Source organism: Quercus lobata, chromosome 11 (genome assembly GCF_001633185.2).
Source record: "Quercus lobata isolate SW786 chromosome 11, ValleyOak3.0 Primary Assembly, whole genome shotgun sequence".
In the NCBI taxonomy this organism is placed as follows: domain Eukaryota; kingdom Viridiplantae; phylum Streptophyta; class Magnoliopsida; order Fagales; family Fagaceae; genus Quercus; species Quercus lobata.
This window is the reverse complement of record NC_044914.1, coordinates 737,284-763,003: the sequence shown is the minus strand read 5'-3', so window position 1 is coordinate 763,003 and position 25,720 is coordinate 737,284. Positions and strand designations below refer to the sequence as shown.

Sequence of the window (25,720 nt, the reverse complement as noted above, 5' to 3'; positions counted from 1 at the left end):
ACTGCATAAAAGCCAAATGTTCTTTTCCCGCCCTTTTTGTAATTTCTGCAGCTATGGAAACTAATTTGGGGCTTATGCTTCTGCAGAGTTTACCAAGTTGCAAATGTTAAATCAGAATGGAATTGTATCAAAACTTTCCCAGATTTTTCTTGCACAGGTTTTTTTTCCTTTGCTGCATATTTTTATAATTTGTGGCTTTTTGTTGTTAGTCCTTTAAGTTTTACATATTCTGCTCTGATTTCAGGTAAGGCAAGTTGTGTAAAATTTGGTCCGGATGCAAAATATTTAGCAGTAGAATTAATGGATAGAAACCTCAGCATTTTCGGCTTGCCTAGTGAGGATGGTCCATTAGAATCATAAGGCACCTTCAAGTTGCCCTTTCTGGGAAGTGGACTTATTGGTATTTCCTATAGTTTCTAGTACTGCTACTTTTGAATTTTATTGGCTGAAAAAGTGGAAGGTAGAATTCCCTAATTATATGGTGTTGGTGCTATTCTCACATTCATATTCATAGACTGGAGAATATCCTATGAGCATTTTGCATCAATTTCGCAAGGTGCACTGCCAACTGAGCAAGAAACAGTTATATCTTTGAGCAATTCTAGTTTCCATGTTATCATCTCTTCATAAGTACATGTCCAATCTAATGTATTATTATTATTTTCAAATTTTTCTTAATGAGATTTTGTTCTATACGAATAGTTCAGTTGTTGGCCAAGAATTTAGCCTTGTATGTTTAGATGTGGTTGGATGATAAGATTATGACAATTGTTTCCTAAAATTATCGGACTACCTTTTTTTTTTTTTTTTTTTTTTGGGTGTGTAATTTGTTGCACTTCAAACAAAATTAAGGGTAGATATTGTTTTCTTTGTGAGCCCTTAGTTTTGCTTACCAACAATACAACAACAAATGGTATTACATTATTGAAGTTTGTAAACCATCAGTTATGGTTCCCACGAAAAAATTTCCATAATGTTAATGGTATTTTCAACCATACTAAATTTCTATTGTGACAAAAATAATAGTCACCATAATTAGTTATCGTCCGCACATATCGATGCTGTGATACTGTCACGAACCTCTTTCATCTCAGTTTCATCCAAGATTAAGATCATATGTGCCTTGGGATCGTAATGACCTCTCTCACTACGTCCAGATGTGCCTCCTGTAGAGCTGAAACGTTCAACGTCATTGTTTATCTCATGTGCTCTAACAAAATTGTGAATAACCATTGTAGCAACAATGATATACGATTGAGTGCGTATATGAAAGGGTGGCATATTTCTCAAAATTTTCAATTTATTCTTCCAAACTCCAAAAGTTCGTTCTATGACTGAACGGACTAATGAATGGAGATAATTAAATTTCTCCTTTGAATGATGTAGCACTTCATAAGGCTGAAATTCGGGGATGTTGTACCTCTCCTCCTTATATGGTGTAAGAAACCCTTTCTTCATAGGGTACCCTGAATCAACAAGATAATACTTTACTGCAAATGAATACGTTTATTACATTAACATTTTCACTACATTAAGATATATTTTAATACTGTAATTAAACTGCATATTTACAAACCAACTAGAGTTTTTGGGAAGTTGTGACTCTCATTATTGAGGTAGCTTAAAAAAATCCTTGTGTCATGCGCTGACTCGTCCCATCCAACATGTGCAAATGTGAACTTCATGTCAAAGTCACATGCGCACATGCAATTTGTTGTGGCGATTCCCTTTCTGCCATACTACGGGTGTTGCTCATCAACTGATACAACCACGGAGACGTGGACCCCATCAATCGCACCAACACAACCCTAATCATTACTACAAAAATACCATGTGAAAAGAAATACGTAATATGACCATAAAGATAATTTGAATAAAATTAAGTCAAGATACCAAATTCACAAAGTACCTTGAAATGTGGCCAATTTCGACCTGAATGCTGAATATGTTCTGGCACGTCCCAAAATGTATGATTAGCAGGCTTGATAATGTCTGCTGCCATAACAGTGGCTAACAATGTAACTACCATGGACACGTGTCGATGCACTATCTCACCCAAGTGCTGAAATCTATCCTGCACCATTCTGTTACCCTCAGCATGACCAAGTACCACCAATGTCATTGCCAGAGACTTTTCCAAGCAAACTCTTCTAGTACCGTTATATCCATATTGACACAATGTATTACACAATTGTCCAAACATATGGCTTGACATTCTAAATTTTCTTCGACATTTCTTCTCATTTCCAGTTAATGTATATTGTACCCATTCATACCCTGTCTGTATATTCATATGCAATGGTACTTTGGTCATATAGGTCTCCACGTAAGCTACACATGCACACCCGACTATATATGCTGCGAGTACAATGTCGTCGCTTAGATCGAAGTCATTGTCCCTGCATATGTTACCAACTTTAATTGCATATGCAAATACTAATGTGATACTATAATATGTAGGCTAAAAACAAGTTGTTAAATGTTATTGAACCTTTATTACTACTAGGGTCAAACTATGGTGGTAGCAATAAATTAACAATCCTAAGCATATGCTCTCACGATTTCATCCAAGATTTCTACAAATTGTATATTCACATCTAGAGGGGAAAGTATAGAAACTCATTGGTGCTGGGAATCAGATGAGTCGTTTAGCAAATCTATCCTTTTGTATACCTTGAGACTGCTTTACAACTATTGAATAATGATCTAAAAGATATCGAGCTTAAAATTCAGAACCTTGAAATACGGAAGATATCTAATGCTACAAAACCAAGAAAAATAATAATCAGAAAATAGTCTAAGCACTAGTTATAAAACAAATAATAGACATTACAACCAGTTGATTAGACTGCCAAACCACGAGCACAAGGTATTTCTATACTAAACAATCACCCACTTCCTAACATACTTTTTAAATATTAATCATGATACAAATATATACAGTACCAAAGGAATACTCATATAATAAACTAATATAAAAGAGCAAACATGCCATAATAAAATAATCAATAACATTTTTTTTTTTTTTTGAGCAACGATACCATTGTTTTGAATGTCAAGGAACTCAAGGTTTTCATTTATTAGTAAAAACAAGTCCAATCAACTTAAACATGCAACCTCAAAGAAGCTTGAACAAAATAGTAGTTAAACAAGCCCAATTGCAATCAAAACTTCTAATAGAAACATTCTAATAATTGGCTTATTGCAAAAACAATTACACTAGTTGAGGTGTGTGTCTACCAGTTCATTTTCCTGAGAATTCAACTAAACTAAACCTTAATTCCAAACTAATTGGAACTGTCTGAAAATTTATATTGGTAGAGTAAAGAAAAAAAGTTATAATAAGATTTGTTGCAAATTTCTAAAACTTTGTGATCCAAGTGTACTCTCCAAACTGAACAAAAAAGTGTAAAAAGGAAATTTAATGTTGTAAGAAAATTCTTTGCATACTAAAAGGTAAAGCATGGTATACTCTAGAAGGCCAACTAAATCAAGATCATCTAAAATTGCAAACCACATGGACTGGAGATAAACTTACTACCAAAAAACATTAATAAAAACAATCACCCACTTCCAAACAAATAAAATCTTTCCAGCACATGAATGACTTCCATAAAGACAGAGCTAAAGTCATTATCCTTCCCTTCAAAAGGAATCTAATTATCAGTCTCCCTGTAGAACTAAACATAACAGTTTTATCTCATTCACTCGCTCTCATTTTTTTACTCTCTCTCTCTCTCTCTCTCTCTCTCTCTCTCTCTCTCTCTCTCTCTCTCTCTCTACATGTGTGTGTGTGTGTGTATCTACATCCACGTTTATGTGCGTGTAAGATTTAGAAGCAAGGTACTTGACAACGATCCCTATATTCCTCTGGAAGCTCCTCAGCAGCCAACAATGCGTCAAGCATGCCAAAGTAGACCTGAGTTGGCATTTTGGTTATAAGATTTTTTTTTTTTAATTAAAAAAAAGCACTAAGTTGGTATAGAAAAGACAGTGAAGTAAGATGCTTCTAATATTCTTCTACAGGTACATGACAAAGCAACTTTGAGAATCTTTTTTTTCCCTACATAAAACATGCCCTTTCTCATTCTTCTCCAGCAGCTACTTAACCTATATTAATTACCAATAAGTCACATTATTACAAGGATTTACTTGAATTAATGCTTCATTGATTTAATTCCATCTCTTAATGGTTCAGTAGAGTCAATCTCAATTTAATGCAAACAAACTCTAAAAACAAAAATGAGATTTCTATGTCCTTGTCGCACCAGAGGAATTCACTTAATTCAGGAATAGAAGTATTGGACCAGAGCACAACAGATTATGGCAGAAACAATGCAACTTGAATACCTAGAAATCTAATTTAATGAATATTGACAACGGTTCTGATGCTCCATTAATTCCAGACTCTTTACACTCAAAATGAAGCAGTACCTGAAAAAAAAAAAAAGAGAGTGAGGATGCAACACAGTAGAAATTAGGAATGCTAAAAGTACAAGCTCATAAGATCATGGAAGATCCATGAGAATAATAATCTGTAACTAAAGATGTTCAACTTTGGCACCCTTAAACAACTTATCTCCCTTTGTAAAAACAACATGAAAATTAAATATTAGTAACTACTACTCCATATTAAACTCATGAGGGAGCCATAAAAATTACACAATGGAAGATTTTTTATTCATCTGAAAAATTAAAGAATCACTTAGCAACTATTATACCTATACACCCTTAATGGTGGCCTCCAAAAGACATCTAACACTCTTGTCTAATCATGACCAGCAATTTTGTAGTAGACTTATTGGATGAACTAGAAAACAACCAAAGCACACTAAACCAAAGCTCAGAACATGCTTCAAGGATTATATCCCATGACTTTTTCTTTTCAATCATAAACGACCATCATCAAATTTTACCACAATTAACAGTGCATAACCATCAAAAATACAAAAAACTCAGCTAAAAGAAGCATTGGAAAAACTTATATAAATATACCAAGAAGTTGACATAGGAATGATGGGCATTGTCTTACATACACACCCATAGCAAACATGTGCCTACCCCGCTCTTTTTCCATGAGGTAGAGATTTCTAAACAGATGAAGGTAATGACCCGAGTGCACCCGGGAAGACTCAACACCATGTTCAGAATTGCTTTAACCTAAGTAGTTGCTTTGGAAGCAATATCCATACGGGTACTTACACTTTTACTCTCAACAATAACATCTGAGATGCTCTTCAAAGAGTTGGACATCTCTTGTGCAACTGAACGCTTTTTTCTTGATTTCTTGCCAATTGGCTTGAAAAGGTAGACACTGGTTGCCAAGCCTTTCCCCTTAGTCACTGCCGGTCTTGCCCTCGATGATGATGGACCTTCAACCTCCATTGCGTCAACATTCACAAAAGGTTCACATTGGGGGTCAACAAATTCTGTGCTATCAGCCGAGTCCCCAGACCCTTTGGTGGTTTCCTTTGGTATTTGACCGCTCATGCAGAACGCATTTTTCCCTGTTGCAACTGTGCCTCAAAACATGATATTCAGGAAGTTACGATTCAACAAACCTTTATTTTTAAAGGTTTTTGCATTAGGACATGCCTACATGTGGACGACTAGTAGTTAGAACACAATAATATAATTGTAAACAATAAAGATTTTCATAATTATGTAAAGTGAATTAACCGCAATCTTTCGGGTCCATCACTCATCACTGGCCTCAAGCATCCCAGGCCCAGCATCATAACCCAATCTAGCGTCATTGTCAAAACACTTGTTATACTGCTTCCACCATTTTTTCAGATAATCCCATTTGTTTTTAATCTGCAGGTGAGTCACCACTTTTCCCATGGCACCCAACTGCTCAATTACTACATCAACCCCAGTTTTGGTCAAAAATCCTCCTTTCCTCTTGCTGTCTATGACTTGAACAGCACAGAACTCACAAAAAGCTTGTAGTTCCTTAGGGTCTTTCTAGTCAGCTCTCGGATCATTACTACCACCGTCCTTCTATTTCTCCTTAACGATTTTTGCTACAACTTCCTTCTATACTCATTGAGGCATTTCAATAAACAGTTTATGTGCATATCATTTTTCAGTTAGGCATGGCCACATGAAAAATGTAAAGTAAACTCACATATATCCAAATACAACAGAGGTAGGAAGAGAAACAATGGTATTACACGAAGGATCAAGAAACATACATACTAGTGTTTTGGAAAACACAAAAGAACCACACATAAATGTTGAACACATAAACCACACACAAACGTTGAACACAAAAAACAACAAATTGATGAAGCCTCATGGAAAACGATATAACCACACACCAAGAAATCAGAGAGCATGAGAAGTTAGACACAACTTACCCGTGAATGCAGAGACCCATAATGGCAGCAATGATGTCCCAAACGAAATGAAGGTGAGCTGCTATTGATAAAGAACATAGGGGATCTTTTTAGAGAGTTCTGCGTAATGGGTTTGCTTGTATCGTGTGTGCTCTGTTTTGATGGTTTTGTGGTTGGTAGGTAAGTGCAATTCATTGATGTGGTTTCGGATGAAGCATTTAAGAGCTTTGAAGGCATTCTGCCACGATAGTTGAGAGGAAAGAAGAAAGCTAAAGATTCTGAAAATAGCCGTTGTGAAGAGCGCACCGTTTTGATTAGATGATATAGCTGTGCTTGTGCAATGAATAGTACATGCACTGTGAAACATCAGTTGAGCGCATCGTTTTTCACAGTACACGCACACACCTTGGAGTTTAATGAAACGGTGCATCTCAGCAGTGTTTCAGCTCTTTTCATTTCATTCCGAATGTTGCTGGCTTTGGTGTCCATGAACAATACTTCAACATGCGTTTTCCATTTAATGAAACAGTGCATTGAGCTTGCATTTCAGCTCTTTTCATTCCTGTGTTTCCTTAGCGTTTATTTGTCTACTGTGTAGCGTGGGTCCCAATAAATTTCCAAACATAAACGTGAAACGCAGGAGTAAACGTGGATCCAAACAAATATTAATACTATAATACATGCACTAAGGTTTACGATAATGTCTATGTTGAAACGAAATGAATATATTAGTATAATTATTGTGAGTATTTTTTTTTTTTTGTGGGGAGCGGGTGGGGAGGGGGGAGGAATATTATTATTATTTATAATAATATGCGAAAAAGATAAAATTTCTTCTGCGGGTCGGTCTACGTTACAATCAAGAATATTGCAACATGTTTACCAAAAAAAAAAAAAAAAAAAGAATATTGCAAGATATCTGAAGCAAATGCAGATCTGGATGAATACGGAACTATTAGTGGATTAAATACATTCACATAGTAAAGTAATAATAATCATCTTTATTTTAGTATTTCTTTTTCTGCTTTCCCATGCCTAGCTCAGAAGAAGAATCAAGAAAGTGTTTACTGACCAGAAAGCACAAAAGCTACTATCTGCATTAAGATAAAGGATAAGATGGAGTTATATTATATATTCACAATTATTTAAAGTATATCTATGATCTAGATTGTACCACATTATTTAAAATTTTATTGTGGACTTTCTCCCTGTTCCACTACAAAATACTATAAATCTTAATCTTATCTCATAAACTTTCATAAATCCTAAACTTGAAGATAAAAAGTTTTGACTCTTTCTTGGTCTTTTATAATTGTGGATATTACTAGATAATTTAAATATCTTGACAATTGGATTAAACAAAATAAGAGAAGTCTCTTATTGTCAACCTTGTTCGTAAAAAAGTCTTGTTTCTCATCAGAAAAGATAAGCTTCAAATGTTTGAAATTTCGAGGAAATTAATCATGGATGTTATAAATTTAAGTCTCAAAATAACAAAAAGTCTTATATGAAAAGATAAGTTTCATATTTTGCTGAAACTAAATTTTTTTTACTGAAAGTACTATAGATAATGGTAAAAATTAGCTGAAATAGTATAGTGGAACCCATAAATAATACCAAAAAGTGTAATGAGACCTATAAATAGTAACAATAATAAATTAAATAGTAACAAAAATAAGTTGACAAATTTCATTCATGCCAAACGCAACTTAATTCATTAAATTTGGAATATAAGGGGACTTGTATCATGTATGATGTAACTTGAAAGGTGTAAGGTGTGGTCAAATGTGAAGAAGATGATAATGGAGCCGTTCACATCAAATACCAAGACTAAGTATGTGTTTGGATCCGAATGAACATGTGTTTTGCGTTTTTAGTGTTTTACTTTTTTTTTCTTTTTTTTTTTCCTCTTATACGCGTTTCGTTTTAGGGGACAAAGTGACTGTTCACAGGAACCACAATCACTTTATTCAAAAACAAAAAAATTAAAAATAAGTTCTATGATACTATTTATTTATTTAAAAATTATTTTCTTACAATATTTTCAGTTTTCAACAAAATAAATTGTATACAAACTGATTCTAAGAAATCTAACCCTATGCTTTTACAGCCTCGAAACATCATAACCAAGTACAACCTGGTCTACAACACAACTGTCACACTGACTGACACACTGACTGACACATATTATTTTATTTTATTTAAATAAAAAAACAAAAACAAAGTGATAAATTAAAATCACAGACTAAAAAACAAAAAGGAAATTCTTTCTTTCTTTAAGACAGTTTACTTACTAGATGTCTTCCATTTCCAAGATATATATATATATAAAATTTTAATTTTAATTCTTCTTTGATCTGGATAAGGCTTCAGAGCTTCACTTTCCCCCTTATTTATTCTCTCTCTCTTTTTCATTTTTTTTTTATTATTAAAAATTAAAAAAAAAAAGAAAAAGAAAAATCTCTGTGTCTCGCTGAGATATCAAGAACGGAGAAAATATCGGAGACCCATGTGCTTGTTTTATAGTAAGAGTATATTTAGATCAGAAGTAGTATTTATATCCACCAACTAAGCTCACTACTCTCTCTCTCACGCACTTGCTGCTTATCCAAATTTTATTTTATTTCTGAATAGTACTAAAAGTCCTATATTGATCACAAAGAAGGTAGCATGTCGATCACGATCGAACGCTCCAAATTCATGCAGTGTATTCCGATCTACGACTCGCCGCGGTTCCGGGCGGAGAGAGTGGGTGACGACGAGGACTCGTGTAGCTCGTCATCGATCGGCAGGAACAGTGTCAGTGATACGTCGGACGGTGGTGGTGATGATGAGTCTGGAGAGGAGAGTGAGGTTCAGAGCTCGTTTAAGGGACCCTTGGATACCATGAATGCTCTCCAGGAAGTTTTGCCGCTCAAGTATGTGTTTACTACTTTTCTGTTTCTGGGTCAAGCTTTCATTTTTATTTGATTTTACATTGTTTTATGCATTTAATTTTGGAGTGGTTTAAATAAGGAAAGTAAATTTGTGTGTATGTGGTTGTCTTGATGTCTTCTGATTAGTTAGGTTGAGTAGAGTTTGGATGAAGGGGAGGGGCTGATGAATTTGTGGGTTTTTAATTTCATATCTTGTAGTCTCATAAGCTTTTATGCCATTTTTAGAATTTTGATGAAGTTGTTTGTGTCTTCTTGCATTTCATTACTCGTCTTAGGTAAAGCTCAAATTGCTGCACTTCAATTATGTTACTTGATATGGCAATCATGCTCTGGCTGTTTCCTTTATCTACATCCTTGTACTAAGTGTGTCTACACTCTTACTGAATGGAGTTTTGTTTAGTCGGGAAGCTTAATTTTCCCAAAATCAAATGGAGCGTAAAGAGGTGTAGCATGCCGTAGCCAAGCGAGTTGTAAAAATAATAGAAGGAAGTGAAAAACTGCTGATTATTAATGTGAGGAGCTTGGATTCTAGGAGCATATAAAATCAACTTTATCTTAATATGGCCTTTTAACTATTACCTATAAGAGTGATGATGTACAAGAAGTGAATATCTAATTTCTATAACTTAGTAAATACTGATTTATTTCTATTCACTTAAAAGTGAAGTTTTCCATTCAAAATAAAAGAAAATGAGTTTTTAACACACTTGTATTCACAACATTAGTATTCTAATTCTAAATATGCCAATTTCCAGCTTTAACTGACTATGTTTGTATTAGGTTGAAGTAGAAAAGAGCGAGTCTATAGATTAGAATTATAGGTCTTCTTGCTTAAGGAGACTAATTCTATGGAAGCAGGCTTCAAGCTTATATATGCAATTTTCTATTACATGTTTCCATGGTCTTTTCTTGCATGAATACAATTTGACGCATAACTGGAGTGTTTTTCCCTTGGAGATCATTTTAACTGGAATGAATGGATCTTCAACTTCAAGATTATAAAATATAAACACATGAGCATTTTGCACTTGTCTTTCTTACAAATGTAATAGTTGGCTGATAAATGAAAGTTATGTTGTCCATCGTTTTCATTGTTACCATCTGGTTTCTTAATTTTCTTGCAATGTTGTGCTTTGTTTCATTTCAGGAGAGGCATATCCAATTTTTATAGTGGCAAGTCAAAGTCCTTCACAAGCCTAGCAGATGCCTCATCTGCTACCTCTATTAAAGACCTTGAAAAGGTAGAAAATCCCTACACCAGGAAACGCAAGAATTTATTAGCGCATGGTAATTTCTTGGACAAGAATCACAATTACCCTTTGAAAAACAATGGTGGTGGGATATCAAAGAGACCAGCCAACTCCAGTCGAAGCACAACTTCAGTCGAGGACTCAAACTCAGTTTCAACGTCCCCTTCTCTCTGCCTTCCACCTCTGCATCCACATGGTAAAACACCACCCAGCAGCAGCTCATCACCATCGCCTCCACGGCGAAATTCTCCATGGCGGTCATTCTCTCTGTCTGATCTACAGTGTGTTGCTGCAGCAACTCCTAACATATCTAGCTTGGCAATTTGTAGTCGAGATGAGGAAAACAAATTACATTGACAAGCTTGTGTTTCATCCCATGCCGAGTTTGAAAGTTGGAAGCATGTTTGTGTGTTAATTCTTTGCAGGCAGTCTCCTTGATTAATATGGAAATTTTGCCGATTGTACTCGCAGCTAAAGGTATCATGCCCGGGCATTTCTAGAATATGATCATAACAATGCTGCCCCCGCTCACCCCACTTTCTGTCCACTTTCGCAATCATGTAATGACTACAATACTTTATTACTGTATCATAGAAGAACTTAAAGTTTGCTCCTCTTGTTTAAGCTATTTTAATTGTCATCAATCTATGAAAGCAATTATCCTGCTTGTAGAGAATTCTAGAGGCGTGGGGGGAAGCATTAATTTAGAGTTGACGTGTGGGGCGATTGGATTATTAATTTGTTGGTGGGAGTCGAGAGCAAGCAAATCCGTGTTTTTCTTTAAAAGCTTCCAATAATGGCTAGCACTTTAACTTTAAAATATCACATCTCATTTGTTTCTTATTGAAATGCTTTGTTCTTGTGCTCAAATTGAAACTTTGGATGTCTACTTTCCAATAAAAAAATTTATTTGACTATTTCTAAATGGCCAATATACTTTGTGAACTTTACAATCAATCTGTGTGACTCTTTCAAAATGCCTTTTGAAGGGTTCCATAATTATTATTTGGATAAATTTTCACAATTTTCATAGAAATTCCCAAGAATTCTCATAATTATTATTTGGGTAAATTTTCACCATTCTCATAGAGATGCACAAGAATTCTCTCGAGTACTACTTGAATAAGTCTCGGCTTAGTTGTATCCTGGGTACAAATTTCCAGCAACTCTTTAGTATCATTTCTGTAGGGGAAAGTATTATTTAAGGATAATGAAGTGATCATGCCTCTAAACCCTTTGTTGTCTAATTATTTTGTAATTCCTTCACTGAATTACATATATTTTCCTAACATAAACATGATGTCAAAAACACCAAGATAGAAGGATAGGAGAGAATTTTAATTTCAAGATCCTTTCTCTTTTATAAATATAAGAAGATATCATTTGAAATTGGACTTTTGGCTTATAAGAAGAAATCATTTGAAATTGGACTTTTGGCTCATCAAATTTTCATATTTTTATTATTATTTTTTTGTATTTTTGAATAAAGAAATTAGGTTGCTTTCATACAACACCTCTCTCTGCAAGGAGCATGACTAAAGCTTCATTAGCAATCATTTCCCACCTCTTATACATCATTCACATGTCACTCAAGCCATCTCAATCATCCATCCAAAACCCTGGACACCAAAAAATTCATCAAACACCTGAAATACTTTTCGATTTGACTCAAAAGCGATTTAGGAAAAGATCTAGTCATATTTGCGCTATATCCCAAAACGACTAATCTAATCATGAGTAAAGTTCATTGTAATTGATAATAAAGCTTAGATCAACATATATGGCCGATGCAGGACATCACCCTTCAAGATCATCATCTCAACCTCATGACGATGAGATCTTTAAGTCAATTTCAAGAGTCTTTCATCCACAAAATCTGAAGACATGAGGTTGCACATTAAAAATTAACAACGTACACAACAACAAGAAGCACAATCTACCATGCAGGTGACAAACCCATGGATCAATCCAAGAAAGCAAGGCCAAAATCTTATTCTATATTTTTGATAGTGATCTGCCATCATATCATTTATAAGAGGACATGCATGTAGGTAAAGATCCAAACTTAATTTAATTTTCATCATAATTGGTTGGATGAAAGCATAAACTTTGATAATATGGGTTAATTCATATGCTCATGGATATAATACTATAATCATGCATTAGATCTAGGTTTAGAATAGGAATACTACTAAATATCACAAGATGAGGATATTTATATTCAAGCAATCCATAGCATGGTATCATGTTGGATGAATGTGCATATGTAAGCGACTAAATTTCTAGTTTGAAATAAATCAAACAAGTAAAATAGTTTCACAAATGCGAATTTGTATTTATGATTGTGTGGTACAATTCTCTGTGATTACAAAAGAGTTATCCTCTGATTCGATCTCCTTAAAAGATTTGTTGATTGGATTTGTGGTGATGTGGTTTTGACTTGAACACAAAATATCCTTCAATTTGGTTGAGGGATGGATCGAAGATCTTTGGAACAGAATTACAATGAATCTCTGGCTATGAGCTTGTTAGAAATTCTTTGTTCTTCGTGTTCTTCGTGTTCTTCGTGCGTTCTTCGGGCGTTCGTCGTCTTCGAAGGTTTGTTGTGGAAGTTCTCCGGGGCTTTAGAGGCTTGAATCCGTGGAGCTTCACTGATTTGTGGTTGTTTGAGGTTTCTGGAGGCTTTTGAGCTTGATTCCAGTGAACTTTGAGATTTAGGCAGATAGTTTGGATGATTCTGCTTCGAATGTTCTTTGTATTTGAAGGTTTGTAGTGGAAGTTCTTCGAGGCTTTAGAGGCTTGAATCCGTAGAACTTCGCTGATTTGTGGTTTGTTGATGTTTTCGGACACTTTTGGCTTGATTCCCGTGAACTTTAGGATCTAGGCAGATGATCTGGACGATTCTGCTTCGAATGTTCTTCGATTTTGGGGTTGAAGTTCTTGAAGGCTTTGAGGCTTGATCTTCACAGAGCTTTTTCACTTCTGAATTCTGGTCCTCTAAATGTCTCAGGAAGGCTTCTATTTATAGGAGTTTTGGGGTGGGTGAGCGACACGTGGCGGAGCTTGATTGGTGACACATGTCACAGCTTGATTGGTCCGCTTAAGTCATCGCTTACACGTGCGAGGTTGCTTGAGTCATCGCTTACACGTGCGAGGCTGCTTGAGTCATCGCTTACACGTGCGAGGCTGCTTGAGTCATCGCTTACACGTGCGAGGCTGCTTGAGTCATCGCTTACACGTGCGCTGATGCGTGATTAGCTCTTGCATGACACTTGGCAAATTTCTGTTGGCTTCTGAATAGTGATAGCAAAACCTAGCAGCAATATATGGTGTTCTGTAATTGGCTGTATTTTGTGGACTTGGTAATGTGACGTGTCAGCTTGTGATAGGTCGGGAATTTTCCCTCTCTACAGCATACATGACATGGTCATCAATTTTCTAAAGATCGATGTACGGATAGAATAGAATGGGTGCTTAAGTCATTCCTATCTTTGTAACCTAGCATTTGAATCTATATCTTGAGTTTGTAGACCAAGTCCTTTTCTTCTTCTCTTTTTGGAATTTTTAGATTATAATTAGAAAATAACGCAATAAACTTTTATTTTTCTACATTTTAACGCTTTTACCATAAGTTATTTTAAGCTTTCAGTGAAGTTGTGTAAGGAGATAGATGTCTAGATATGAAAGTTTTGGTGGGGTCACAATGGAGATAGAAGATCCACTTACTAGGTTAGATGTGAGAAATATTTTTGGCCAAAAGAAGTGGGGGGTTTGGGCTCTGCGAAAATTCAACGGTGCACTCCTAGTTACACAAGTGTGGCACATTTTCCATAATATTAATTATCTATTATACAAGGTTTTCAAAGCAAAGTATTTCTCTAAAGGCTACATTTTGGAAGTAAAGGAAAATAAATCTAGGTCATCTATATGCATGGGAGAGTATTTTCAAAGCAATCGATGTTATTCAAGATTATATATATATATATATATATAGAGAGAGAGAGAGAGAGAGAGAGAGAGAGAAGGATAGGTGGTTACCACAACCAAATAACCATTGAGTTATTAGTCCTCCACACACACATCGAGTAGAGAGTAGGGTGCATGAGAAGTAAATAAAGATGGTAGAACCTCAAATGAAGAAGTACTAATATGGCACATGTTTATAAACCATGAAGCAAAAGCAATCCTGATGATCCCACTAAGTGTTAGAATGCAAGGAGGTAAATTGGTTTGGTTGGGTACTCTTAGGGGGTGTCAATTCAGGTTAGTGTGTCTAGTTTGTATTGTATCGAGGTAGGGATATTCAACTAAATAGCTTAATCCGAATTTAGTCCATTTAATAATCGTGTTATGATCCTTCAACCCTAACCCGACCTGTTAATAAGGCGAGTTGACCTGACTCAACCCACTTGACATGCTTAATAAACGGGTCATGTTAGGTTGACATGAATGTAACACAACTCATTTCAACTTGCATAACACTCCCTCCGTCTTAGTTTGTTTGTCATTTACTTCATTTTGGGATGTCTCAAAATATTGTTCTGTTTCTAAAATTAGAAGTCATTAATTTATTAATATTCCTAATATGCCCCTATTGTATTTCCAAAACTATTTGAAAAGAAAACCAATAAATATTTTTAAAAATCAGTATTAATTAAAAAGATAAACTAGAATTTGTATTTGAAGTAATCCAAAATTGCTTGGAGCCAATACCCAATAGTTTTTGTATTGTGGTAGTAGTAGATTTTTCAAATTTGATTAAGAGGATAAGTTACAATTTGTGCAGTGTAATTTCAAAAATGCTAATACTGCTAAGGAGCGGATTTTTGTACCTGTAATTTCAGATTTAATATTCCTATTTTTTGATAAATTTATTTAAGGGTAGTTTGGAAAATTATATATTTTTTTAAGGCAGACAAGACAATAAATGATGTTCTCTTAAAAAGTTTGATTTTAAAAACAGGACAAACAAATTGGGATGGATGGAGTATTAGATATAACATTCATCTATAAATAATTTTTTTTTTACATCTTAAAAGTAGTGCATACACTTCAAGTCTTCAGCCCATATTCAAATAATATAGTTCAACAAAAATATAACATCTATCTAGAAATAAGCTCTTTACACTCTAAAAGAAGTGCATACACTTCAATCCAAATTCAAAATAACATAGTTCAACAAAAATATAATATCCTCAGAACTCGCCCAATGCAAAGTATTAGTATTAAAATAGTTTGAGGAAACAGTAGACTAATCCTAACTATGACTACGATTATCATCCATAGATTCTTTGTTGATGTCCAAATTCATAACATCTCCCATAAGCTCATCCAATTTCATTTGTGCAAGTTCTATGCCAAATATATATATATATATATACATACATACATATACATATATTAGTAGTTATAAAATATGATCATGCCTCAACAGTTTTACAATAACTAAATAATAATAATATAAGAGAAATAATAACTAATGAAACAAATAATATTACCTTTCTGTCTATACATCCAATCTCTAGTGGAAACCAATGCCTCAACAGTGTTTAGCCTTAATGAACTCCTAAATTGATCAATCACTCTCCCACCAACACTATAATTAGACTCTAAGGCAACAGTAGAAATAGGAACACTCAAAACATCACAAGCCATGGAAACTAATCCAAGGAATCAGAACTAATTTGCTTTCCAAAATGAGAGAATATCTAAGTTTGCACTCTTGTCCACTTTTGGCTCATCCAAATAGAGTTCTAATTGACTTTTTTGTGAATGGGTAAACTCCTCATCAATTTCAAATGAATCAATTTCCTAGATAAACAACAATGTCAATTTAAAAAAAATAAAATTAGATATTTATAAGAAGGTTTATAGAGTTAGGGTTTGTAGGGTTTAGATCAGATTTAGGGTTTGTAAAGTTTTAATTTCCAATTATATCCCTTGTAACCTTTTGTAATTACTCACTTTTCTTTTTAAATTTAAAATATAGGTTGGATATAAAAGGTATTTGACAAATCTAAAATAAAATGAATATTTATTTGTTATACGACTTAAACCGGTTGTGTTAAATGGGTCATTTCAAGTTGATACAAATAAATTGGTATGTCAAACGTATTTATTACAAGTTACGCGAGTTGACCCGCTTATGACATGTTTCTCATCGTGTCATTTTTAGGTTGACTTGTTTATGACCCAAACCCGCTAAGGTTCAACCCTAACCCACAAAAACCCATGTCGGGTTGTGTCGTGTTCATAGGTTGGGTTGAACATTGACACCCCTAGGTACTCCACATGGATTGTGTACTATTTCTAGTGCATAATGTACTTGCCAAGGTTAAATCCTAATTCTTAAAGTGAGCTTTGCATGATGCCATTCCCATGAAAGTGGACTTAATTAAGACAAAGTTCATTCATTCATGAAGCCTAGCTACTTTGAATCCTATTTGATGGGCTAATAATAAGATACAAATCATGCACTTTGTTCATTTAATTCTATTAGACTAGTAGTGTGGCTCAAGTTAGGCTTGCTTAAATAAGAGATTAACTTATTATTTCATATCTTCGATCGATGATACAATAGTGGAAAACATATGATTGTTATGCTGTCCTAGGTAATTCCGCAAAGGAATAATAAATTTTTTAGGATGAAGCAACCCCATCACTTCAGTGACTAATTTGGTCAGATACGAACAAAACTTACTGAATGAGTTCCTATCACTCCAGCCGATCGAACAACAAACCTTTAAAGATCGAAGATCAGTACAAAGTAGTCATATATAGGTGCCACAAATGGACATTTTTAAGGTGAAATTTTATAGAGCAGTTTTCTTAGATAAAAATTGAGCGGGCTTAGTTGAGTACGGTCATTCCGATCCAGATCAAACTGGTTCCATGTTTGTTGCATTAAACAAAATATCTGAATGCACTTAATGATAGAGGAATCAAGGTATATTATGGAAAAAATGACGATGCAATTTTCCAAGGAGTGTGGAGTTTTTTTTTTTTTTTTTTTTTTTTTTTTTTTTTTTTTTTTTTTTGAAATTCTACTCTAATCTAATCTAAATATATATATATATGTATGAAACTCCCTTCTAAAAACTTGAACCCTGACCCTTACCCTCTACACCTTACAAACACTTGTTGAGTATAGAGTTGATAGAGCAATATTGGAAGGGTGATTATTATGAATGCAAATAAAAATGAAGTTGGAAAGCATGCTTAGTATGTGAGTTTGCCATGTAGGCAGCTAAGGCAACATCGTGGCCACGCGTTAGCAAGGAAAGCAAAAGAAATGCACATGTGTAGAGGTGAAGCTATGTAATAGGGTGGGGCCATAGCTCCCCCAAAATTTTGAATTTTTTTTAATATATATATATATATATATAATTATTTTAATATTTTCAAAATTTCAACTATAAAAATCAAGGTTTTCAAATCCGGACTGAATTGGGAGGTCAGATCATAAAAATTGAGAACCGGGATGAAAATCGGTTTTTTAAACATAAAGAACTGGATTTTTTTGTTAATTCCGTGAACCCCTAAAATTGGGGTTGGACCACACGAACCGGTGGCAAGAACCGTGAACCCCTTAACATTTTTTATTTATTTTATTTATAAAAACAAATTAACACAATTTTATTCTAGTTAATTAAATTATCCATCTCTTACAAGGAATAAAAAAATATATATAATTAAAATCGTTCAAAGATATTCAACTTTATTTCAAAAATTAATCATAAATTTTAATGTTTTCATGGTTATTATTTTATTTTATTAACTTTCTTATTTAATTATTAAATATATGCTTGAAAATCATTAAATTTCCCTCACATGTATAGATATATTGTCAATTTTGCTAGTTTTATAAATTTAATATCTATATTTAGGCTTTAATTAATTATGACGTCATCACAATTCGACCTTAAAAACCTTGAACCTCTCCCTTTTACGGTTCAATGAACGATCTGGGTCTAAAAACCTTGATAAAAATAAGAGTTGACCATCCTAAATATTTGAATTAGTTCAATAATGCTTTTAAAAAATTAATTGGTCTAATAGTTGTTGAGGGGAAAATTTTGATGTTCCCAAATAGAATATGGAGTAACCAAGCCGAAACTCAACGATGGACCCTTGAAATAAAGCCCAAAGGCTTTCAGTGTTGTGTAAGTCCACCCAAGTAAGAGATAGAGGTTACAACCTAACAAGAAGACAACAATAAAGCACAATAAACATGTTACTATTATTAGTTTGTTATATTATTAGTCCTTTTACAGTATCATAGTCCAAATCAGTCTTCTAGTGGTACGGTATTATCTGCAGCGGTAGGGTAGTTTCAGGTTAATAAGTGTATTTACATGGTAAAAATCATATGTTTTCCTTATTATTATTAAGTCAACATAAGGGAAAACTTCCATAGTATCCAAAATATTATGGCCTTCATCATAATAATAATAAACAATGATTAAAGGTTTCATAGTTACAAATAAAAGAGGAAAAATATGATGGAATGAAGGGAGAGAGAGATTCCAGCTCAGTACAGCAAATATTAAACTAAGATTTTAGTGATTGTGTATTTATAAGGCATGAATGAGGTGAATGTGAGCCATTTTGAGTGAGTGAGATGGGATTAATACTAAGATTAAGGCTTTTTGTGAGTGGTTAGCTGTTTATGACTAGTTGAGAGACATTTATGGGCTGTGATTGTGTGAAAGGGGGAAAGAAGTATCTGAGATTAGATGAGTGTAGGCCAAAGATGATGAGTGGTGAGATTCAGGCAAGCTAAACCACGAGCAAAGTAGTAAACAAACCAAGAGTTTCGGAGAGGGTTGCTGTCCTTTGGTCAGTTATGGGACGTTTATGGAGTAGGAAGGTGTAAGCCAGGTGGTGAATGTTGGTGTTATGGTGACTATAGGCTGAGAAAGGTTGTGAGTGAGCTCAAGAGAGATTGGGGAAGCTTAAAGAAAGCTTAATAGGGACTGAATTTCTGTAGAATGCAGTCAATGACAAAAATTTTTAGAGAGGCTCCCCCCCTCTGTGGGTTGAGGTGTGTATGTTTTTATAATGGAGTTTTAGAGAGATATTAATTAATAAGAATTCAAAAAACGTATGACAAATCAGAGGTAGTGAATCAAGGTTAATTTTCTTGGGATTTTTGGTCAAAAATAGGAGATTTACTTTAGGGGCTGCCTTGCCTCTTTGGTAATGATGGGATTTTAGAGTGCTCTGCATTAAATGCCAGGATTTTTGGGACTGAGCCTAATCAATGGGATTAAGGCGTGTATCAGGAAAGAATCCTAATGTTGCAATTGAGATTTGGTCCCCCAAGAAATAAGATTTAACACCCCAAGCCAAGTGTCAATCTCTAAATCCACTTCAGGGAGTTCCGCTGGAGATCCCTTTATTCCTTCCAAACCACATGTTCCCAATTTTTCCCCTTTAGGATTTATGGGCTTGGCACATGAATCATGTCTTGAACGATTTTGCCATTTATAGCATCAATTTGTTGAAGTTTGGATAATTTGGTTCCAGCTCCCCTTTCGCTAAAGGTACAGTCTTGAGGAAGACGATGGAGTTCCATCATCCATTAGACTTCAGCTAATATGACAGCCCTCAAGCACTGTTCACGTTAGGTAGAGGGTGGCAGACAACTAATGGGACAGCCTCTAGTTCATCCTCAAAGGCTTGGTTCTCTTGTAAGGATGTTTAGTTGTTTTTTGGTTAGGGATGAACAAGGGCTGGTTGCCCACTTTCAAGCCTCTTGCTGGGGACCTTTTTGGGCTGGAACTTTGCTCCATTTCAGTACTTTTAGTTGGGCCACATGGCCCTTTCTTTGCTTGGGTTTGTTCCCTACTCCAAGAGATTCTTGGGCCTACAAAATGGGCATTAAAGACATGCTTTGCTATGAGTTTTTTACCTCTCATGGGTTTTAGTTGTTAGTAGAAATAAAATGAATCCATGAGCTTTAATAAATATTTATGATAGATTTTGGGTATTAATTCTCATGGGCTTTAAATAAAAACTTGTATAGTTTCTCATAATTTTTACTATGGATTACTTTGTAAATGATAATTTCTTTGGGGCTTTTTTAAATAATGACCTCCAATATTGTTCTTGAGAATAATATTTACCATGGGTTCTAAATAAATATGGTAACAACCACTATAATGGAATAATGTGATGTTCTCATGAGTTTCTCTATAGATAATCATAATGGACATGTAGGATGAATAATTTCCATGAGTTTTGGTAACAAATATCATGAATGTTGTAATGTAAGATAGATAGTGAACATGAGTTTATAATATGAAATAAATAAATGTCATAGGTCTAATAATCATAACTTTCCGTGAACTTTTATAAGATGATTGCCATGGGTTTTAAGAATAGATAATTCATAAATTCCGTGAGCTTATAATATTGTAGTAATAGGTTTAAGAATCTAAAGTATCATTCATCAATGGACTTTTAAGTGAAATAATTATGATATAGTATTTTGCCAAGTATTAATAACCTTGGGCTTTTGATAGAATAGTGCCAAGTATTTAGCTTAGACTTTTAATAGTGCCAACGAAAGTTGGCCTTTTAATATTGCCAATAAAAATCGGGCTTCGATATTGCCAATGAGAATTGAGTTTTGATGTTGCCAATGAGAATTGGGTTTTAAATATTGCCGCCGGCGAGAATTGGGCTTCGATATTGCCAATGAGAATTGGGCTTTGATGTTGCCAATAAAAATTGGATTTTAAATATTGCCAGCAAGAACTGGGCTTTGATATTGCCAATGAGAATTAGGTTTTGATATTGTTAATGTGAATTGGGTTTTGGATAAATAAATTGCCATGGGTTTAAACCATGGGATTTGATTATGGATTTGAATTCCATTGATAAAATTGTTTTGCCATGGATTTGAATCATCTGCTTTTCAAATATTGCCAATCATAAGTATTCTTGGGTTTTAAATAAAATAGGATGTGTTTATTGAATTCATAGGGTCGGTTTTGGGCTTATCTAAATAATGATAATAAAATTCGATAAAATATGAGTTTTTGGGCTTTTTTATGATATTTTATATCATAACCCAATTTAGATAATGAGATACGAAACATTTGTGATTAACATAATAATAGAGCAAAAAATATTTGGGAAAACCCAATAACTTATTAGTGTTGTTTGAAAATAAATAAGTGGTACTCAAATAAAATTAGGTGTAAAAAAAAAAGTACCCTAACAATAGTTATAGAGATATAACTTTATTTTTCGTAATTCTATTTTTTATTGTAAAATGTGGTCTTATATCTTTTAAATATTTGATAAAGTTTGGCACCAAACATATTTGAATATATCTTTTTCAACCCGTTATATGGCGATTAACAAGATATTGACTCATTAAAAAAAATATTATCACTAAAACTACATATGAAATGTCTCTTTAGTTGCCACATAATGGGTTAGAGTAAGATAACTTCAAATATGTTCGGAGCTTAACTTATTTCTTCTAGTTTTGGATCATTTATGTTTTTGAAAATTTCATTACTTCAATTGAAAAGATTTTATTTATTTATTTACTTTAGTATAAAATTTGAGAAAAATGAAACTTTTTAAGAAATTCACTGTGAAAATGGTAAAAATGAATTTTATGTTATGAAAGATTGCCATCAAACATAATTTTGTTAAAAATACTAAGCTTTTATTTATTTATTTATTTTTTTTTTTGGGTGTGTGTATATATAACTTATCAAATAAAAAAATGTACGTATATATATATATATATGTGTGTATATAATAAAAAAGCGCGTGTATATATAATGCAAAATCAAAATAATGATTAAATTATAATAAAGGAACTGATTATTAGGTAATCGTTTTCACATTTCACAAATCAAAATAATGCAATTAATAAAGTAACTAATATATGTCTTCTTATTATAGGATGAACCAGTAGATGCTTTCTTTTCAATGGAAAAAAATTTACTAAATATATAGAGTAATGTTACAGCCACAAATTATTTTACAAAATGTTAATGTGGTTGACCTCTTATTAGTTTTTATCTAGACCCACTATTAATATCATATTTTCATTTACCAATAATCAGTAATCACTCACCACATTAACAGTTTGTAAAATTTTTTGTAAAATAGTTTGTATCTCTAACATTATTCGAATCCATATCACATGCTTACAAAATACAAAACATGGAGTATACTCATTACTTTAGTAAGTAATCCAGTTTGCAACTTGCCGCTGAATCTACATGCAATAAATTGAATTTGATTATATACCACTTAGTCATGAAGGAGAGAATTGAGAGTTGAAACAAATTGAAAAATTAACACACACATACATATATATATATATATATATATATATACAGACACACTTTTAAACTAAATTGTTATTCTCTGTGGGTTCCATTTAGCTCAACTAGTAAAGTTTTCGATGGTTGTATAAGAGATCTGGGGTTTATTTCCCGCCTACACCAAAAATTGATTGGTGTCTTGGTCTTGTGATAATGAGTTATCATCAGAAGTGAACGCCATAGATTGAAATTCTTTCAAAAAAAACATTTCTATTCTCCGACCCATCAGACTATTGTATAATTTTTTAATTGCCAAAAATATGGCTTCCAAACAAGGAAAGATTATTAATGACCCAACTTGCAATTTCTACAGAAAGGTTCAAAACATTAATTATGCATTATCATATATGAATTCTTACCTAAAACAGATGTTGAAAAAAAGATAATCATTGTAATATGAAGAGGACTTTGATAAGAACAACATTATGATACTAACTCATTTCTGGTTTACATAAGTACTAGACTGACAACGTATATAAATTTTCACAGACTACGAAGTCATATTTGTGCGACTTTAGAAGCCTCCCGACCTTGGCTATCCTAGTTGGTTGACAATAAGTTCACAGTGAATACCGGTTTTACTTAAGAAGAATTACCTCCAGGTTTCTTTGCACTTTATTATAAATTGATTGTCAATATTTGAACTTTTTTTTTTTGGTATTGTTGGCATGAAACTTAATGTCTTTTGCACAATGAATTTTGTTTAAGTAATTCCTTTTAATTACATATTTGTTCATAAAATTTCTTAGAAGATGCTAGTCTTGACCAAATTGGCTTCTCTAGCATGTCGAGCATGCATTGACATTATCTCTCTTTTAGTTATTTTAGTATTGTGACCATGAATTTTAATTCTTCTTTGATTCATATTTGTCCTTGACTTGAAATTTATAAAATTTTGTTAATAGAAATAATGATGACAAAAATAATATTGACAATTACATTTCTTTACCAGGATCTTGTTGCCTTATTACCAGAGTTAAGATATGATGGCTTCTTCATCTTCTTTTGTCTCTCAAGAGGAGTTCAATACATTCTATACAATTGACCGGAAGATTTACACCCTCCTTGTAATCAACCTTTGGCGAGATCCAGTGGAGACTATGCAAATTATGGCCTTATGGCTTTGGTTGGAGCGGGTGGGCTTTAATAATGTTGTGCATAAGATGTTATCTTTGCCTTACACTTTAGTCAATGAGCTCGCAGATGAGGCTATCATATGCCTCAATTGCATCAACACCAACCAAATACCGACCTCATCTGAGAACAATGATATTCCTCTCACCCAAAGTTTAATGGAGAAAGAGATATCTCTCCAATTTTTCCTAGAAAATCGATTAAATGGTATTGTAGGGATCGCCAAAATTGTGAATGAGGTATGTATTAGAGCACTCTCAGACATCATGCAACAAGCCATTGAGAGAAATGCTACTCAAAGTGTAGTAGAGAGCCAAATGTTGATGATGCCACCTTCTGCTTCCATTCACCAATCCTTAGTCCACCCTGGACTTCGTCAACCTAGAACCTTAGGAAATGAGGTACCAGCAGATGATAGGACCATGTTTGTTACATTCTCTAAAGGTTACCCTGTACATGAATGGGAAGTTAGAGAATTCTTTACTAGATCATATGGGGATTGTATAGAGTCTTTGCACATGCAAGAAGTGCAGCCGCATCAACAAGCATTGTATGCTCGTATCGTTTTTCACAATGCTTCAAATATGGAAATGATACTAGGTGGCTTGGGAAAGGTAAAATTTATTATTAATGGTAAGCATGTTTGGGCTCGAAAATTTGTGCCAAAGCGTGCAAGATCCTCATTGTTGCCGCCATTGCCAACAACATCACATTTGCCAGGCACCCCATTTCGACCATAGTTTATTTATTTTAGATGAAAGGGGTTTAAGTTGTTATGTCATGTTTTCTTAAGTTATTGGAATAACATATTTGAATGAAGTTCTAGAAGAACAATATTGTTGGAATATTGTTTTATTACCATCAAACCGAAAGAATGAATGGAAAAATAAGGAAATCTTTGTAGAAAAGTTTTAAGAGTAATTCTACAGTCACAAATTATTTTACAATATTTTTACAAAATGTTGATATGACAAATTTTTAATTGGTTTTAACCTAGGCCCATCATTAATATCATTTTTTTCATTTAACAATAATCACTCACCACATTAACAGATTGTAAAATTTTTTGTAAAATAGTTTGTATCTCTAGCCGTAGTCAAGTTTTAATTCTTTCACCTTAAGTAAATTCAAATTTAAATATATTTAATAATTTACTGCACACATTAATGCTACTTTTGTTGAATCTTAATGGTACTGGTGGTACATTGATGATGTTATTTATGATATCTAAATTGATGATTTTAAAATAATAAAAAAATTGAAGAAGGAACAAAGTCAATAAATGTTGTTAATAATTTGAATTACTATCAACACAATTTGAATTTCCTACATTTATTGGGGAAAAAAAAAATCCTTACATATAAGACATTAACTTTCTTCAGTAATTAATTTTATTGTGTTAGACAATTGACCAATCATTTGTTATCTTTCAATAATGATAATGAGTGGACTTTTTATTACACTTTTTAAATAAGGACTTTGTTAACAGGTGTCGGCCAGCATCTGTTAATGAACTAGTTGTGGTTCATTTATGATCTATCACAAATCCCACCTGTATAGGAAATTGGCAAAGTTTTTACTTTTCAACTGTAATTTTGCAAAATGATTTGACTTTCTCCATCTAAACTGACACACATTTGATACACATTCAGTTTTTTCCATATCTCTAAAAAAAACTTGAATAATTTATTTTAAATTTTATC

General features: G+C 33.5%; 3 protein-coding genes across 3 annotated transcripts; 2 read left to right on the top strand and 1 right to left on the bottom strand.

The window, feature by feature from the left end:
- Window positions 1-1,739: 1,739 nt before the first annotated feature.
- LOC115968427 lies at window positions 1,740-3,931 on the bottom strand. The gene is made up of 4 exons (XM_031087827.1): window positions 3,856-3,931; window positions 2,737-2,761; window positions 1,910-2,399; window positions 1,740-1,808 (listed from the first exon to the last, which is right to left on the bottom strand). The coding sequence occupies exons 1-4, from the start codon at window positions 3,929-3,931 to the stop codon at window positions 1,740-1,742; spliced, it is 660 nt and encodes a 219-aa protein (XP_030943687.1).
- A 4,793-nt stretch (window positions 3,932-8,724) lies between these two features.
- LOC115967292 lies at window positions 8,725-11,203 on the top strand. Its single transcript, XM_031086370.1, has 2 exons — window positions 8,725-9,259; window positions 10,425-11,203. The coding sequence occupies exons 1-2, from the start codon at window positions 9,012-9,014 to the stop codon at window positions 10,882-10,884; spliced, it is 708 nt and encodes a 235-aa protein (XP_030942230.1). The 5' UTR covers window positions 8,725-9,011; the 3' UTR covers window positions 10,885-11,203.
- A 12,666-nt stretch (window positions 11,204-23,869) lies between these two features.
- On the top strand, window positions 23,870-24,757 carry LOC115968426. The gene has a single exon (XM_031087826.1). The coding sequence runs from the start codon at window positions 23,870-23,872 to the stop codon at window positions 24,755-24,757; it is 888 nt and encodes a 295-aa protein (XP_030943686.1).
- Window positions 24,758-25,720: the final 963 nt, after the last annotated feature.